The 18691-nt window shown below is 51.3% G+C and overlaps 1 protein-coding gene across 2 annotated transcripts; it reads right to left on the reverse strand.

The window, feature by feature from the left end:
• Window positions 1-31: 31 nt before the first annotated feature.
• On the reverse strand, window positions 32-18661 carry SLC44A4 (solute carrier family 44 member 4). 2 transcript variants are annotated; one of them, XM_047796968.1, is made up of 21 exons: window positions 18573-18661; window positions 16763-16811; window positions 15772-15845; window positions 15553-15631; window positions 14135-14234; window positions 13923-14048; window positions 13723-13783; window positions 12693-12777; window positions 12533-12616; window positions 11751-11986; window positions 11560-11659; window positions 10978-11070; window positions 10624-10726; window positions 2623-2876; window positions 2442-2536; window positions 2234-2337; window positions 2051-2124; window positions 1753-1823; window positions 1556-1650; window positions 1397-1481; window positions 32-275 (listed from the first exon to the last, which is right to left on the reverse strand). In XM_047796968.1, exons 1-21 carry the CDS (start codon window positions 18604-18606, stop codon window positions 154-156), a joined length of 2124 nt encoding a protein of 707 aa, XP_047652924.1. In that variant the 5' UTR covers window positions 18607-18661; the 3' UTR covers window positions 32-153. The 2 variants fall into 2 exon arrangements, with proteins under 2 accessions (XP_047652924.1, XP_047652925.1); XM_047796969.1 differs by lacking the exon at window positions 15772-15845 and having other exon boundaries at window positions 18573-18629.
• Window positions 18662-18691: the final 30 nt, after the last annotated feature.

Here is an 18691-nt window from a genome sequence, read left to right on the forward strand (position 1 = left end):
TGTGGTCGTGGAGGAAATAAAAGTCCCAGAGTTTTTGAGAAAACACAATATCAATCTTTTAATCTTTTTACTACAAAATCGACATCTGGAAGGCGGGAATGAGGCTGGGAGGCTGTACAGGCGGGGTGCTGTTTTGGATCAGGGCTACGTCTCTCACTTCTTCCTCTTCTTGTCTCCCGAGGGCACCTCGTTCTTCTTGCCCAGAATCTTCAGAAGGGCTTTGGACATGTAGTAGGGCCGGTCCAGGGAGCCGTCGTTCCTCTCCAGGTCTTCCACTGAGGCGCGACATAGACCCATAAGAACGGACCGTTGGGGGCCAACCCCATTCCCGGGGTGGAAATCAAGGACCTAGAGACAGCTGCCTGGTTTCCTGGCTGCATCCCCACCAGCTGTTTTTTGGGGCAATTTTTGTAAACTGCTAAATAGGTTATGTAAATAGGTCATCTGTAGAGTGGAGTCGATAATACTATGTTTCATAGAATGAAAGGGATTAACGGAAAAAATACATGATACATGTCAGTTTCCTAGCGGAGAGCCTGGTACTTAAGATATCCCAAATGAATGCATACAGTAGGGTGAGAAAATCCTCACTCTCTACAGCCACCTGCTGGGGAGTCTGCTGTGGCATAACGTCACCTAGATCTAGTACTGTATTGGGCTTTATTATTTCGCTAGTTAGGTCTTTCTATTCGTCGTGAGAGTCTCTTACTTCCTTCCTTCTTCTTCCTTCCTTCCTTCTTTCTTTGCTTTCTTTCTTTCTTTTCTTCTTTCTTTCTTTCTTTCTTCTCTTCTCTCTCTCACTATTTCTTTCTCTCTCTCTCTTTCTTTCTCTCTCTCTCTTTCTTTCTTTCTCTCTCTTTTTCTTTCTTTCTTTCTTTTCTTCTTTCCTCTTTCTTTCTCTCTTTCTTTCTCTTTCTTTTCTTTCTCTTTTTCTTTCTTTCTTTCATTCTCTCTCTCTCTTTCTTCTTTCTTTCTCCCTCCCCCCCGCCCCCGCCCCCCCGCATTCGTGGTATACGGAAGGGCTTAGGGCACAGCTTCGCAATGCCGGATCTTTAACCCACTGTACAGGGCCAGGGATGGAACCTGCCCTGCCGCAGAGACAGCACCAGATCCTTAGCTTGCTGTACCACAGCAGGAACTCTCTTCCCTAGATTTTCTGCAGGAAGATGCCAGAGGCCTCTCCCCTGGAATGCTCCTTCTTGGGAGAGCCCAGGAGACTAGGGACTCACTCCCATACTGCTTCCCAAATACCTGGCCTGAGGATGTTAGTAGAGGCTCCCTCAGGCTCTGGCTTCTGTAACTCATGAAATTGCTATTTCGAGAAGCACCAAGTCTCTGAAAAAGCCTGAATGATCTGGTACCTTTAAGTTGGGGAGAGGTGGGGGGTGTTACTCACAGAAACAGAGGAAGAGAGTATCCACACACATGCCGAAAACGCTGAAGAAGCCACTGGCGATGACGTAGGCTCCCATGATGGAGGTCTGGAAGACACAAGGCCCGTTTAGGGTTCCTCTGGAGAGGTGGAGGGTGAGGCAGAGGGGCGAAGGTCACTCACCATGATGGGCAGCCAGTAATAGTTGAGCTGGGGACTCTCAAAGTCTTTACCCAGTCCCTGGATGCGACCGGTGAAAAAAAAGAAGGACAGGACCCCTAGGGGAGAGATCTGGAGGTCAGTGTCACTCCTCTAAGGTCACCTCTTAAACTGCCTGGCCACCCGTGTTCTGTCCTTGTAACTCGTGTCTTGGTCCTTACCGACACCTCCAACCACCAGCAATTTCCCAAAGAACAGCAGCAGGTCTGTGACCTTGTCCAGGACGACCACCCTGTATAGGGAGATGGGGTAGGTTGGGGGTGAGAGGCCTGGCAGGGCTGGGAAGAGAATTGGCTATGTAATTTGCCGTGACAGCTGCAAAATGAAAATCGCTCACATTTCAAGATGGAGGAAGCAGAGGTTAAACCAAGCTCAAGGCCCTTCTGAGCACAGCATGCCCACGAAGCTGGCCTTGCGGGGAGATCACCAGGGTGGGGGTGGGGGTGGTGACAGCCTGACCTGACAATGTTCCGCATGAGCAGCATGAAGGCGTTTTTGGCTGAGACACAGAAATTCTTCCCATAGATGGCAATCTGAGTGAGGTGGAAAGTCCAGAGTTACCTGTGGTGAGGTTACCTGGGAGAACAGGAGGCCCGGGTCAAAGGCCCCAGAGCAAGAGGGTGCGCATGTGCAGGGGCTCACCATGATGTATGCATTACGGTTCAGGAACTTGATAAACTTTTCCAAACACCAGAGGCAGCACTTGAAGCAGCACATGATACAGCGGGCCACCGGGTTCTGGGCTCCTGGAGGTCAGGAGGGCTCACGTTTGGTCCCTGGCCCCTGACAGCCCCTCCCCAAGGATCCAGCTGATCTGCCTAGCCTTGCCCAGCCACCCACCTTGGCTCACCTCTCAGTTTGTGGTCAATGTACTCCAGGATGGCCCGTGCTATCTGCACCAGGGTCAGGATGAGGGCTCCGAAGGCTAGCGACCCAGTGTGATACCTGCACAGGGCTTAGGCAATCAGAGGCAGCCCAGGACCCCTGGGACTCCTAGGTTCACAATTCTCAGCCCCCTGTCCCAGGCTTACCGGAGTGTGCGGATGAAGGCAGAGCTCAGGGGAAAGGTAGGAATGTCCCGGGGCTTGTGGAAGGCCCAGTAGAAGGAGGCGAAGGCCCCAGCCAGGACACACTGGCCCAGGGCCAGGACCCAGTTGATGGTCCAGAATAGCCCCAGGACCCCGTAGATTTGCAAGTTGAAGAGAGAACGTTGTACCAGGCCTGTGGACAAGTAGCCCTGGAAGACGCACATCAGCCCTGGGCAGGTGGAGTTCACTGGCTGGTTCTGGGGAAGAGGCCAGAGGAGGCTCATTCTCAACCAGTTCCCGCCCCTCCCAGAGCAGAGGGAAGGAACAGCCTCCTCAGAACTGGGGAAGCCTGTTCCTGCCAGGAGATCCATCTCCGGGTTCAAACAGGGTTCAGCTGCCTACTGTGTGAATATAATTAGCTTCCTTCAGTCTCCAGCCTCTGGATGGGCACAAGCGCTCCCAGGCCACGTGGGCCAAGCCTTAATGGTGTGAAGGCAGTGTGACTAATGCCTAGCCCTAACCCTAACCCTAGCCCTATCCCTTGCACTCAGTCAGCAATCCCCTCCCACGGCAGCCTCTGCAACCTCCAGCCAAAACACTTTCCAGTAAACGTGAACAGACTGAGTATCAGATGATACTAAGGAATTGTTAATTTTGTTCCCTGTGATAAGGGGGTAGTGGTTAGGCTTCTTAAAAGTCCTTATCTGTTGAGATTTATCCTGATTTATCTAGGTAAAAAACCACAATGTCCAGAATTTGCCTTTTAAAATTCCAGAAAGGGAGTTCATTGGTGGAGTAGTGAGTTAAGGGCACAGGTTCATTTCCTGGCCCAGGAACTTCCACCTGCCACGAGTGCGGCCAGAAAAAAATTGCAGGTGGGGCAGTGGTGGTGGATGGGTAGGGAGACAGATGAAACAAGAAGAGAAAGATGAAGGTTATGGAATCTGGGAACAGGGATTCTCCACGTGTGTGTGTGTGTGTGTGTGTGTGTGTGTCTGAAAATGTCCCTAGGGAGTTCCCTATAAGCTCAGAGGGTTAAGGATCCAGCATTGCCACTGCTTTGGCTGGGGCCTCTGCTGTGTTACGGGTTTGGTCCCTGGCCTGGGAACTTCTACCTACTTTGGGTGTGACCAAAAAAAAAAATTTCCCTAATAAAAAGCAAAAATTGGGAGTTCCCATCGTGGCTCAATGGTTAGCGAAACTGACCAGCATCCATGAGAACGAGTGTTCGATCCGTGGCCTCACTCAGTGGGTTAAGGATCTGGCGTTGCTGTGAGCTGTGGTGCAGGTTGCAGATGAGGCTCAGATCCCGTGTTGTTGTGGCTGTGGCATAGGCTGATGGCTACAGTTCTGACTGGACCCCTAGCCTGGGGACCTCCATATGCCATGGATGCGGCCATAAAAGACAAAATAAATAAATAAATAAATACCAACTAAAAAAATTTTAAAAAGAAATTAAAATAAAAAAATAAAATAAAGAGCAAAAACCACAGGAGTTCCTATTGTGGCTCAGTAGGTTAAGAACCTGACTAGTATCCATGAGGATGTGGGTTTGCTCCTTGGCCTCGCTCAGTGGATTAAGGATCTGGGGTTGCTGTGGCTGTGGCATAGGCCAGCAGCTGCTGCTGAGATTTGACCCCTAGGCTGGGAACTTCCTATGCCTCAGGTGCCTCCCTGAAATGAAAAAAAAAAAAAAAAAAAAAAAGAAGAAGAAAAGAAAAACCACATATTTGTGTCCTAAAGCAAAGGAAATAAACAAATGGGACCTAATTACAGCTTCTATACAGCAAAGGAAACCATGGATAAAATGAAAAGACGGCCTGCTGAATAGGAGAGAATATTTGCAAATAATATGACTGACAAGGGATTAACATCCAACATATAAAAACAGCTCATACAGGAGTTTGCACTGTGGCGCCTCAGGTTAAGGATCCAGCATTGTCTATGCAGTGGTTTGGGTCGCTGCTGAGGCACAGGTTTAGTCCCTGGCCTGGGGAACTTCCTTATGCCAGGGCCATTAATAAAAACCCCAAACCCCTCAATCCTCAAAACACAGCTCATACAACTCAACATCAAAACAGGAATTCCCTGGTGGCACCTTGGGTTAAGAATCTGGCATTGTCACTACTGTGGCTCAGATCAAAGCTGTGACATGGATTCGATCCCTGGTCTGGGAACTTCCACATGCTGCAGGTATGGCCAAAAAGGGAAGGAAAAAAAAAAAAAGTTCCCATCATGGCACAGCAGAATTGAATCCAACTAGGAACCATGAGGTTGCGGGTTCAATCCCTGGCCTCACTCAGTGGGTTAAGGATCCGGTGTTGCCCTGAGCTGTGGTGTAGGTTGCAGATGTGGCTCGGATCTGGCATTGCTGTGGCTCTGGCGTAGTCCGGCAGCTACAGCTCTGATTAGACCCCTAGCTTGGTAACCTCCGCTTGCTGCGGGTACGGATCTAAAAGGACAAAAAGACAAAAAAAGAAAAAAAAGGAAAAGAATATTAAAAAGGAGTCCCCATAGTGGCACAGTGGTTAACAAATCTGACCAGGAACCATGAGGTGGTAGGTCCGATCCTTGGCCTTGCTCAGTGGGTTAAGGATCCGGCGTTGCCTTGAGCTGTGGTGCAGGTCACAGACGCGGCTCAGGTCACAGACGCGGCTCAGATCTGGTGTTGCTGTGGCTCTGGCGTAGGCCAGCGGCTACAGTTCCGATTGGACTCCTGGCCTGGGAACCTCTATATGCTGCAGGTACGGCCCTCAAAAGAAAAAAAAAAAAAAAAAGAATGTATAGGAGTTCTCATTGTGGCTCAGTAGATTAAGAACCCGGATAGTATCCATGAGGATTTGGGTTCAATCCCTGGCTTTCTTCAGTGAGTTAAGGATCCTGTGTTGCCGCAAGCCGCTGCATAGGTCTCCGATGCAGCTCAGATCTGGCATTGCTGTGGCTGCGGGGTAGGCCAACAGTTCCAGCTCAGACTCAACCCCTAGCCTGAGACCTTCCACATGCTGCAGGTGTGGCCCTAAAAAGAAAAAAAAAGTTTGTATATGTATAACTGAATCACTTTGCTGTACAGCAGAAATTAATACAACATTGTAATAAACTATACTTCAATTAAAAAAAATAGGAGTTCCTGTTGTGGCTCAGCAGAAACAAACCCAACTAGTATCCATGAGGATGCAAGTTCCATCCCCGGCCCTGCTCACAGTTTTAAGGATCTGGCATTGCATGAGATGTAGTATAGGTTACAGATGTGGCTTAGATCTGGCATTGCTGTGGCTGTGGTGTAGGCCAGTGGCTTTAGCTCCAATTTGACCCCTAGCCTAGGAACTTCCATATGCTGCACTCGCAGCCCTTAAAAAAAAAAAAAAAAAAACAGAGAGAGAGAGAGAAAATAATAATAATAAAAGTAAACAAATAAAACCAAAAAAACCCACAAACAACTTGATTTAAAAATGGGCAAAAGAACTGAATGACATTTTTTTCCAAAGGGGAAATTCTCAACATCCGTATGAGCATTTGATATGAAAAAGGCATATGAGGAGTTCCTGTCGTGGCATAGTGGTTAATAAATCTGACTAGGAACAATGAGGTTGCAAGTTCGATCCCTGCCCTTGCTCAGTGGGTTAACGATCTGGTATTGCTGTGAGCTGTGGTGTAGGTCGAAGACACGGCTCGGATCCCACGTTGCTGTGGCTCTGGCGTAGGCCGGTGGATACAGCTCCGATTAGACCCCTAGCCTGGGAACCTCCATATGCCACGGGAGTGGCCCTAGAAAAGGCAAAAAGACAAAAAAAAGAAAAGAAAAAGGCATATGAAAAGATGCTCAATATTGATAATCATCAGGGAAATGCAAATCAAAACCACAACGAGATATCAATTCACACCTGTCAGAATGGCTATCATCAAAAAGAACACAAATAATAAATGTTGGTGAGGATGCGGAGAAAAGGAAACCCTTGTACACTGTTGGTGGGAATGTAAATTGGTGCAGCCACTGTGGAAAACAGTATGGGTGGTTTCTCAAAAAATTAAAAATAGAACTACCATATGACCCAGCAATTCCACTTCTGGATAAACATCCGGAAAACAAAACAAAAAAACCCAAACCAACCAACCAACCAAAAACCCCAACCAAACAACAACCACTAATTGGAAAAGATGCCCCAGTGTTTGCGCAGCATTTTTTCCAATTGCCAAGATATGGAAGCAACCTAAGGGTCCAGCAACACATGCACAGACACAGAAGATGTAGATTACAACTGAACCATTTCGCTGTACACTTGAAACTAACACAATATTGTAAATTAACTATACCTTAGTAAGAAAAAAGAATTAAAAAAAAAAGCGGGAGTTCCCGTTGTGGCACAGTAGTTAACGAATCCGACTAGGAACCATGAGGTTGCGGGTTCGGTCCCTGCCCTTGCTCAGTGGGTTAACGATCCGGCGTTGCCGTGAGCTGTGGTGTAGGTTGCAGACGCGGCTCGGATCCCGCGTTGCTGTGGCTCTGGCGTAGGCCGGTGGCTACAGCTCCGATTGGACCCCTAGCCTGGGACTCTCCATATGCCGTGGGAGCGGCCCAAGAAATAGCAACAACAACAACAACAACAACAACAACAAAAGCGGTACCACCTTACACCAGCCAGAATTGCCATCATCAAAGAGTCTACAAATAAATGCTGGAGAGGGTGTGGAGAAAAGGGAACCTCCTACACTGTTGGTGGGAATGTAAATTGGTACAACCATTAGGGAAAACAGTATGGAGTTTCCTTGAACTAAAAATAGAACCACTGTATGACCCAGCAATCCTCTTCCTGGGCACCTATCCAGAGAAAACCATAATTCAAAAAGATATATACACCCCAATGTTTGCTGCAGCACTATTTACGATAGCCAAGACATGGAAGCAACCTAATGTCCATCAACTGAGGAATTGGTATGGATGTAGTATATTCCACATAGTATATTCCATGTGTGTATGTTCTGTATACACAGTGGAATATTACTCAGCCATAAAACAAATGAAATAATGGCATTTGCAGCAACGTGGATGGACCTAGGAATTATCATACTAAGTGAAGTTAGACGGTCAAAGACAAATATCATATCGCTTACATGTGGAATCTAAAAAAAGGATACAAATGAACATTTACAGAACAGAAACAGATTTACAGACTTTGGAAAACTAATGGTTACCAAAGGGGACAGGTTGTGGTGGGGGGGAGGGACAGGCTGGGGGGTCGGGGTTGGCATATGCACACTGAGGTATACGGAATGATTGGCCAACGTGGACCTGCTGTATAGCACAGAGAACTCTACCCAGTGTTCTGTGATAATCCATGTGAGAAAAAAGCTCAAAAGAGAATGGATGTGTGTACATGTACAACTGAATCACTTTATTGTACAGCAGAGATTATTATAACCTTATAAATTAACTTCAATAAAACTTTAAAAAACCTTAAAAAATTATATATATATATATGATATAATGGAATACTATTCAGCCATAAAAAGGAATGAAATTTTGCTATTTGGAAGTTCCTGGTGTGGCTCACTGGGGTAAGGACCCGAAGTTGCCTCCGTGAGGATGCGGGTTCGATCTCTGGCCTTGCTCAGTGGATTAAGGATCCCCTGTTGCTGCAAGCTGCGGGATAGGTCACAGATGCAGCTATGATCTGGTGTTGCCATGCTGAGGCCACAACTGCAACTCTGATTCGACCCCTAGCCTGGGAATTTCCGTATGCCACAGGTGCGGCTTTAAAAAGAATTTTTTTTTCTCTATTTGTAGCAAAGTGGATGGAGTTGGAGGGCATTATGCCAAGTGAAATAAATCAGACAGAGAAAGACAAATAGTGTATGATATGACATATATGGAGTCTAAAAAAATACAACAAAGTAGTGAATATAACAAAAAAGAGGCAGACACAGATGTAAACAAACTAGTGGTTACCAGTGAGGAGAGGGAAGATGAGAGGGGCAATAGAGGGCCAGGAGATTAAGAGGTAGGAACTACTGGGTGTAAAATAAGCTACAAGGATATATTGTAAACATAGAAAATAGAAAATACAGCCAATATTTTATAATAACTATAAATGGAATATAATCTTTAAAAATTGTGAATCACTATGTTGTATACCTATAACGTATATAATCTTGTACATCAAACCAGGACCATGGCAGTGAAAATGACAGATCCTTAACCTGCTAAACCACCAGGGAACTCTACAAAAGTCTTGATAATTGCTGAAACTGAGTGTATGCTTGAATTTTTTTTTTAGGGCTGCACCCTCAGCATATGGAAATTCCCAGGCTAGGGGTCAAATCAGAGCTGTACCTCCTGGCCTATGCCACAGCCACAGCAACACCAGATCCAAACCAAGTCTGAAACCTATACCACAGGTCATGGCAACACTGAATCCTTAACCCACTGAGCGGGGCCAGGGATTGAACCTGTGTCCTCATGGATACTAGTCAGATTCGTTACCACTGAGCCACAATGGGAACTCCCATGTGTGCTTGAAAAAAAATTTTTTTTTTGGTCTTTTTAGGGCCACACCCATGGCATATGGAAGTTCCCAGGCTCGGGGTCTAATTGGAGCTACAGCTGCCGGCCTATATCACAGCTCGTGGCAATGCCAGATCCTTAACCCACTGAGTGAGGCCAGGGATCGAACCTATGTCCTCATGGATAATAGTCAGATTTGTTTCTGCTGAGCCATGACAGGAACTCTTGCTGGAAACTGTATTGCAAGAAGGTAAACCACTTTCCAGTTTGTGTGCAATTGTGGGTTTGTGTCAGTCCCGAATACTAGATCCCAAGCAAGTTGAAAGCAAGAACCAGTTCCTTTGGGACTTTGTGTACCAGTGACTGGCACATAGTGGGTCCTCTTTTTTTTTTTTTAGAGTGGGGCAAACGCCTGTGGGCACCACCCATGGTCCCATCTCTGATGTGGCAGCCACGTGAAAGCTCTGACCATAAATACCCAGCAGTCCAGCCCCGCTCCTTGGAACCTCACGGGGGGAGAGTTTAGGAAAACAGCTACCTCCCCAGGGAGCTCCACCCACCTATTGCCTAGGACACTTTGTTCAGAGGGAGGAAGACTGACTCACAAAAAAAAACCCCAAAACAAAAACAAAACAAAACAAAACAACAACAACAAAACCTAAACAAAACCCATCTAGAGTTATCAGCCCTTATTGGGTGCCAGGCATTATACTAAACCCTTTCACGTGCCCAAAGTCCTTCAATCTCAAGCTCCCAGAGGCACAGATACTAAGATTATTTCCATTTTACAGGTGCTGAGATTGAAAGGGTGAAGTGGCTGATGGTCCTCTAGGCAGAGAAATGTCCTGGGCAGGGATGGAGATGTTCTGATAACTGCCTGTCCCAGGGCCAGATCCTTAACCAGGTCCTTAACCTGCTGAGCCACCAGGGAACTCTCCAAAAATCTAGATAGTTGCTGAAACTGAGTATATGCTTAAACTGGATTTTGCAAGAAGATAAGCCACTTTCCACTTTGTGTGCAGTTGTGGGTTGGGTTGACCCCCAACACTAAATCCCAAGCAAGTTGAAAGCCAGAGCTAGTTCTTTGGGACTTTGTCTACCTGGTGACTGGCACATAACGGGTCTTCTTTAAAGGTAAATGACCTGGCGGAGCTTCTGTGCCTGCCTGCCCACTTGCACCTTGCACAAGAGTCCTATCTTAATAAATCTGTTTCTTGCCTATCAAAAATAAATAAATAAATAAATGTAAACGACCCACTTACACTTTTGTACATCTCGGCCCAGCACCCTCCTCTCCCAGAACAATGGGTGGCTCAGGGAGACCTGGAGTCCGAGGACCGGCTCCATTTCTGGCTCTGCTAGGGGCCTGCTGTGTGGCCTCGAGTGAGCCCTTTGGCCTCTCTGGTCCTCAGTCTCCTCCGCACAATGAGAGATGTGGACTAGGTGGCCTCTACGGAGCCCTCCGCCCTATTGGTGTTCCCTCTGAGTCCCCCCCGAAACCTCACCATGGGGTCACATGATGTATTCATCGTCACTTTCTCACAGCCCGCCAGGCTGACGTTGGGTGCCCAGAGCACGTACTGGGGTTGCCCCGAGGTGGCCAGGTATCCAGAGGAGAGTCAAGGAAAGCATGGTCCCATGTGGTCCCTCCTCAGCCACCCATCCCAGGTGCTCGAGCGGGTGGTCCACTGCACAGAGGGGCTGAAATGCAGCCTGTGGTCGAGCTCTCAGGGCAGGGCTGTGTCTGCTGGGAGGAAGGGGAGCCTTTTTCCAACCGCACTGAGGCGCTTAGACAAAAGTACTGCCCTGCCCCACCCCCAAGGGCTCCAGGAGGACCTGGCTGTGTGGGCAAAGGATACAGGGCGGTCATGGCCCAGTAGGCAATGCAGACGAGCAGGAGGACGAAGGTGACCAGCGGGTAGAACAGGGTAGATATCATCTGGCCTACAGCCCTGCGGGGAGACGAGAGCCGTCCATCAGCGAGCCCAGCCCCCCACCGCCCCACGGGGCTGACCCTGGTATGGGCCACACCTTGGCCCTCTCCAGGGCCTGCGCCATCCCCCCAGGCTGGACGCACCATAGGTGCTCAGTGAATGAATGGAATTGAGTAGATCAGCCTGCAGGGACCTTTAGAAGAAACTAGAGTCACAGAGGAGCCACCAGGGGCAGCTTCAGGGAGAGTAAAGGCCTGTTTCACATTCTAGGCACTTGATAAAACACTAATTAATTTAATCCTTATGTCAATCCTACAGGGTAGGAACTAGCATTACACCCATTTTATAGGTGGGTAAACTGAGGCGCAGAAAGGCTAAGTCACTCAGCAGTGTTAACCACCACGCTATGCTGCCCTCCTGCTCCACGCTCCCTGCCCTTTCCAGCACCCCAATCCCGGGCCCATGCCCCTGCCCTCTGCCCCTGCTCCTTCCCAGACAGGCCCTGACCTGCTGGCTTCCTCCAGGAGGGCGATGGCGATGCGAATCCGCTGCCGCAGGAAGATGAGCATCAGCAGCAGGATGCCTTCAAGCACGGCCAGCAGGATCACTGAGGGTGGACGGGGGGAGCAGAGGGGCACGGGTCAGGGCCAGGGCAGCCCTGGGACAGCCGGCGGTTCTTGGGTGGGCAGGGCACTCACGGGCTGCTAGCCAGGTCTCCTGGACGCTGCTGTAGGCGCTGAGGTTGGTGGTGAAGCCCAGCTGGGAAATGGAGGCGCCCTTGTCCCGCAGCAAGCGGTACTCGTTCCAGCAGTGGTAGATGCCGTAGGCCAGCACCCCCAGCACCCCTATGATCAGCACGAACACCAGGGGCCCAGCCACCAGGCGCAGAAGCAGGACAAACAGCAGGCTCAGGACCAGAGCCACGCCTAGGGCGCTGTGGGCAGGGAAGCATACGTAGGCGAGGGTCCCTCCACATCCCCCAAAACTTCCCCCTTTCGGAGGCCCCCAAATACCTTTCCTCACACTCCCAACACCCCCAGGTCAGAACCCCTGCCTTTTCTCTTATTATTTTATTTTATTTTTTTGCTTTTTAGGGCTGTACCCCCAGCTTATGGAGGTTCCCAGGCTAGGGGGTGAATCAGCTGCAGCTGCAGCCTACATCACAGCCACAGCAACGTGGGATCTGAGTCACCTCTGTGATCTACACCACAGCCCATGGCAACGCTGGATCCTTAACCCACAAAGTGAGGCCAGGGATCGAACCCGCATCCTCACGGATCCTAGTCGGGTTTGTTAAGTGCTGAGCCATGAAGGGAACTCTTCTCTCACAAATATTGTTGGTCTTGGGATCCACTTTGAACTCTGGCTTGTCCTCTCCTATCCAAAGCCTCTGTCTCAAAAGGTGGGCTAGGGGACAGAGGGTCAGGGCGGGGAGCCGGGAAGGACGAGAAAGAGAGAGCAGGGGAATCTGGGGACTCACGCAAGAATCCAATACCAGGACTGGGCAAAGTCTTCAAAGATCTTGACGCTGATGTCACGGGCATTGAGGCTGTCAAGAAGACCACTGTTGGGGAGAGACAGAGTCAGATGGGGTGGGTGGGAAGGGGTGGGGGCAGAGATGTGGGGCAGGGGGTACCCACCTGATGCCCTGGGAGATGGACGTGTTGGAGATCTCCGGGACCTCGGGCACAGTGCTATTGGGCCACGGAAAACAACGCCCTAGAGCTGGAGGGAGAGAACAGGGCACTGGGTGGGAGGGCCCAGAGCTTTGCCTTGAAGGTCTCTGGTCCCTCCCCCAACCCCCCTGAGGGCCCTGAGGGAGGGGGTGAGAAGGTCTCTGCCCACCTCAGAGGCTGCACTTGATTATACAGCTGAAAGGGAACCCCTGCCCCAAGAGGCCCAGTCCAGCTTTCTTCACTGTCTCTCTCTCTCTTTATTTTCCGATTTTTAGGGCCGCACGTGCGGCATATGGAGGTTCCCAGGTTAGGGGTCGAATTGGAGCTGTAGGCACCAGCCTACACACCAGAGCCACAGCAATGCCAGATCCGAGCAGCATCTGTGACCTACACCACAGCTCATGGCAACGCCAGATCCTTAACCCACTGAGAGAGGCCAGGGATTGAACATGCAATCTCATGGTTCCTAGTCAGATTCATTTCCGCTGCTCCACAATGGGAACTCCTTTAACTATAATATTTTCTATTAAAAATGACATTTGTAATTGGGAAGAAGAGCATACAGAAAAAAAAAAAAAAAAAAAGCCAAACCGTGAACCCACTGCCAAGCCACAGTCATTGGGGTGAACGTCCCTCCAGCCTGTTCCTGTATCTACACATCAGTGAGCTTGTGTTCATGCCCCCACGTGCTCTCATGGGAATCTCATGCGGTCTCGTTGTGAACAGCCCTAATCTCCCCACCCAGGATGAGGTGGCGTTTCCACCTTCACTTTGCGGGTCCGCAATGCCTGGCATCCAGGCAGCAGGTGCATAATAACCACTATGATCTGACTGCACGACAACCATGCAGCAGAGAGAAAAAGGAAACCTGTGCTCATTCTGACTTTGTCACAGACGAGCTGTGTGACTTGATTCTGTCTGAACTTGGTTTCCTTGATTAAGGAATACAAATCCCAGACAGGATGAGGTCTGAGGAGAGAGTGTGGTGTCTCACCTGGACTGGAAGGGAGGAGGAAACTGGGGCAGAGCTCCTGGCTCAGGCTTTGGTGCACTGGCTGGAGGGGGGGACAGAGAGACATACAGACACACAGACAGAACAGGATGATCATCTACCATCTACCCGACTCCCACCCCCATGCATTATGGACCCGCCCTGGCGACAGCAGGGGATGTGACTTTGGGGGCAGTGCTCACCATGTCCCCAGGCACCCCTGGCAGACAAAAGCTCCTGTTTGCAGCGTAGAACACCTGCCCAACCGTCTGTGAGAGCTGGTTTGTTGCCACGGTCCATGAGACCGCTGGGCAGGAGGACACACACACCTGGGGGCAGAGAGTGTGCTGAGAGGCTGGTACCCAGCCTCGTGGGAGGGGGGATATGGGGGCAGAGGCAGGTCCCAGACGCTGACCTGGGGCGTGGGGCAGTCCAGACCATTCTGGGCGACCGCGATGATGTTGGTGGTTAGGACGCAGCTGAAGATGTTGAAGTACAGGAGATAGGGTTTATCTCTGCAGGAAAGAGGGAAGCGTATGCGTCAGGGCTTGGTCAAGCCTTGGGGAAAAGAGAGGGATGGCCAGGGCTGCGCCTAAAATGTGCAACGGGCCCATCACGGTCCAGACACACACCACCCAGCTCCTGACCTCAGGAAGCTCAGCCCAACTGGGGAGGCAAAGGAGACACCTGAAAGATTTCCCCAAGGAATGTGGCATCTCAGCATCACCACTTCTTCTTCTTCTTTTTTTTTTTTTGTCTTTTTGTCATTTTTTTTAGGGCTGCACCCACGGCACATGAAGCTTCCCAAGCTAGGGGTCGAATTGGAGCTGGAGCTGCCGGCCTATGCCACAGCCACAGCAATGCCAGGGCTGAGCTGCGTCTGCCACCTACACCACAGCTCACGGCAATGCCAGACCCTTAACTCCTTGAGCAAGGCCAGGGATCAAACCCGCATCCTTGTGGATACTATTCGGGTTCGTTAATCACTGAGCCATGACAGGAACTCCAGCATTGATACTTCTTCTTTTTATTTTGTCTTTTTTCTAGGGCCGTTCCCGTGGGCATATGGAGGTTCCCAGGCTAGGGGTTGAATCGGAGCTGTAGCCACCAGCCTACGCCAGAGCCACAGCAATGCAGGATCCGAGCCACATCTGCAACCTACACCACAGCTCATGGCAACGTCGGATCCTTAACCCACTGAGCAAGGGCAGGGATCAAACCTGCAACCTCATGGTTCCTAGTCAGATTCGTTAACCACTGAGCCATAACAGGAACTCCGGGCATCGATACTTGTAACAAATGATTTAGAGCTTGAACTCTGGAGCCAAATCATCACCCAGCTTTATGAGCTTGCGCAAGTCACTTAATCACTCACGGCCTTGGTTCTATCACCTGTAAAATAATAGCAGCTACCTCATAGGGTTTCAGTGAAGTTTGGGTGTGTAAAGGGCACTGCCTATCTGGCATGTAATACACGCCATAGAAATGTTCAAGGTGTTGATGTTGATTGAATGTTTCTTGCAGGCCAGGATGGAAAGCTTGGTTCCTGGAATCATCCTTGTGTTTCAGATGAGGAAATCAAAGCTCAGAGAGGCTGAGTACATTGCCCAAGATCACAAACCAGAACTTAGTTCCTACGGGAATTCAAATGCCCATCTCTAGCCTCCAGAATCCCTGCACTTAATCGTGACTCTACAATGCCTCTGGGGGGCACTCAGAAGGCAGGGGTCGAGGCTGCTCGTTGTGGCCTGGAGTGGTGAGATTCAGGGAGACTGGAGGGGAGTGTCCCCTGCCCCACCTGCTCCTGCCCCTTCTTCCTGCCTTTATACTCACTTGTTTTCCCCGATCCCGCAATAGGCCCCAGAAGAGTTCCGGGGGTAGAGGACTTGCTGGGGGTCTCCATAGACCCAGGCTGGAGACAGAGACACACAGTTAAATCCCTGGAGGGGACGCAGGCAGGGGCTTCAGAGGGGACGGCCATGGGCATGGTCCCTCCCTGGGACAGTAATGTCCCCCAGCCACTGGCCCAGCTTTGCACAGCCATGAACTCACCCACAAGCCCCACAGCAATGTAACCCAGAATGAACACAAAGAAGAGGACACAGCAGATGATATCCGTGCAGCTCCTGGGAGAGAAATGGGGGAAACCTTTGGAGAGGATGCTGGGGGGAGCATGGTCTGGAGGACCCAAGGTTTGGAGAGTTGGGGAACGCTGGAAAGTAGGAAGAGGTAGGTTTCATTGTATTATATATATTTTTTATGGGGCCGCACCTGCGGCATATGGAAATTCCCAGACTAGGGGTCAAATTGGAGCTGCAGCCATGGCAACACCAGATCCTTAACCCACTGAGCGAGGCCAGGGATTGAACCAGCATCTTCACAAAGACAACATCGGGTCTTTAACTCACTGAGCCACAACAGGAACTCCCCATTTTATTTTTAAAATTTTTGTCTTTTGAGCTCTGTCCCCGCAGCACATGGAAGTTCCCAGGCTTGGGACTGAGTGAGAGCTGCATTTGTAGGCCTGCGCCACAGCCACAGCAATGCCAGATCCGAGCTGCATCTACCACCTATGCAGCAGCTCACAGCAATGCCGGATCCTTAACCCACTTAGTGAGGCCAGGGATCGAACCTGCGTCCTCATGGATCCTAGTTGGGTTTGTTACCTCTGAGCCGCAACGGGAGCTCTGTTATTTTATTTTTTAAGAAAAAAAATTTCTGGGTGGGTAAACTTTCTTCTGAAATTTAACACTGGAAAGGGCACAATTTGTAAGTGCTCGGATAGACAAATTTTCCCAAAGGGCATATGCCTGGGTAGCCAGCTCCCAGGTCAAGACACAGAAAGAACATCACCAGCTCCTGGAAGCCCCTTTGCGCCCCCTCTAGACAAGGCAATTTCCCCAGGGCCGCCACTCTCCTGCGCAAAAGCGTTTCCCCCACAAACTTCTAACCAATATTTCAGCAAATAGAAGCAAAACCAGGACACTTACTTCCCCCCTCCGCCTCTGCCCCCCACCAGTGGAGCACGGTGTCCAGAACTCACCTGTTCCTGATGGGGCCTCGGAAGGAGGGGTCATACTTGGCTGGTTTCCCTGAAGGGCGTGGGGAGAGGTGTGGAGAGTGAGGCATCGAGAGGGGTCTCTCCCCCCATTTCCAGTCCCTCCAACCCTTTCCCTGCACAGGATCTGCCATGCACCGGGGTCCTCCCTGGCCCTCAGGAGTTTGGGGGGAGATGGACTAGGGCAGGGCCGGGAGCAGGGGAAATAGGAGAACAGGAAACATTAGGATCAAGGCTCGGTCAGCAGCCTCACGGCTCACTGTGAACTCCAGCCAGGCGGCCTTGGAGGGAGGGGAAAGGGCTGCCTTTATGGGTCATTAATGGCTCGAACCTCAAGGCCGCCAGGCAAATAGCCTTCATCTCCTTCCCCCACCCTGGCTCCGGAGTCTCCCTCCAGCTGGGGTGTGGGCTGTCTTCAGCCTTCCCAGTGGCTTTCACACCCCTATCCTTGTGGGCGCAGATTCGGAGCTTTTCAGGGAGGTCACAGCCCCTCCGGCATTGACCCCAGCCCCTCCCTCTACCCCCGGCCCCAAGCTAAGGGGAAAGACACTGGAACCGAAGGCATCCACTCCCCCAAGGCCCGGGGAGGGGAGGGGCCCCTGCAGACCCCCACCCCGAAAGGACCTCGGTCTGGTCTCCAGGCTACTGTCAGTCCCTGGGAGGGCAGTCCCGGTGACACCTGAGCCTGGCAGTTGAGATTGGGGCCACGTCCTGTTCCTGGTCCTCCCTGAGTACACACAGGGAGGGGGTGGGGCCAGGCAGCCAGGGTCCCCTGTGGGCATCGAGGAGGGAGGACAGAGGGCTGGGATGGGGTGTGGTCCATTGTCCCTGGTGCCCTGGACTCTGTCCCTCCAAGGTTCTCCGACATGATGTCAATGATTGACCCAAAGCTGCTCCGGGAAGCTGAAGCTTACGAGGCGCCCTCACTGCTCCCTCCCCTAATTCCCTTTGGACCAAGGAAGGCTTCTGGGAGGCCCCTCCTTTGGGTTTCCTTCTTTCCAGAGAGAAGTTCAGAACCCCAGACCCCAGGGGGCCTCGGCAGGCAACCCCCTAGCCTTCGATGCTCACAGGTGTCCCAGTGTCCTCTCCCTTCAGACTCCCGCCCCCCAACCCCAGGCCTGGGGACCCCTGGGCAGCCTCCCAGCCTTGTTCCTCACAGATTCTGGAGACAGGCTCCCTGCTCCCTTTCCTCAGGCCTTACCCTGCAGAGGACCCCCAGCAGGTGCTGCTCCCCATTCCTCTGTGTACACCCTCCTAACAGAGACCCTCGAGGCAGGCCCCCAGCTCCCTCTCCACCAAGATCTGCAGCCCCAGCTCCTCAGAGGGACCCCCAGCACCCTGTCCTCTCAGAGACCCAGAGTCCAGGCTGAAACTCCTCCTCCTCTTGGGGACCGCAGCTGCTTCTCCTGACAGCTGCCTAGACCCCAGCTTCCCCCCCTCCCAGGCTCTGCAGCACCTGACACCCCCAGCCTGAGCCCCTTCCCCTCCTCAGGACCCTGTCCCTGCCTCCTTCCAGTTCAGGCTCTGCTTCCCAGGGCCCTGCCTCCAGAGAACCAGAGTCCAGGGCTGATAGCAGGGACCCCAGATGCACTCCGAGAAGGCTCCCCAGCCATGGCTCCCAGCCCCAGAACCCCGTCCTCCTCCCAGGACCTTCTTCCATCAGCTCATTTCCTGGGCCCTCCCCTCTGGGACTACGACTCCCCTCAGCTCCGCTCCTTGGGGCGACCCCAGCACCGCGCCCCCGTCCCCATTCCCGGTGCAGCTCTCCCTTTCCTCACTGGAGCCCCAGCCTCACCGTAGGCCTTGTCTGGGTCCTGTTTTTCCCCCATGGCTCAGTCTCCGGAGTGATTGGAGCCTGGGAGACCTGGCAGCTCACCTGCCACCTGCCCCGCCCTCCCTCTGGCACGTCACAGC

Source organism: Phacochoerus africanus, chromosome 9 (assembly GCF_016906955.1).
Source record: "Phacochoerus africanus isolate WHEZ1 chromosome 9, ROS_Pafr_v1, whole genome shotgun sequence".
NCBI classification, from domain to species: Eukaryota; Metazoa; Chordata; class Mammalia; order Artiodactyla; family Suidae; genus Phacochoerus; species Phacochoerus africanus.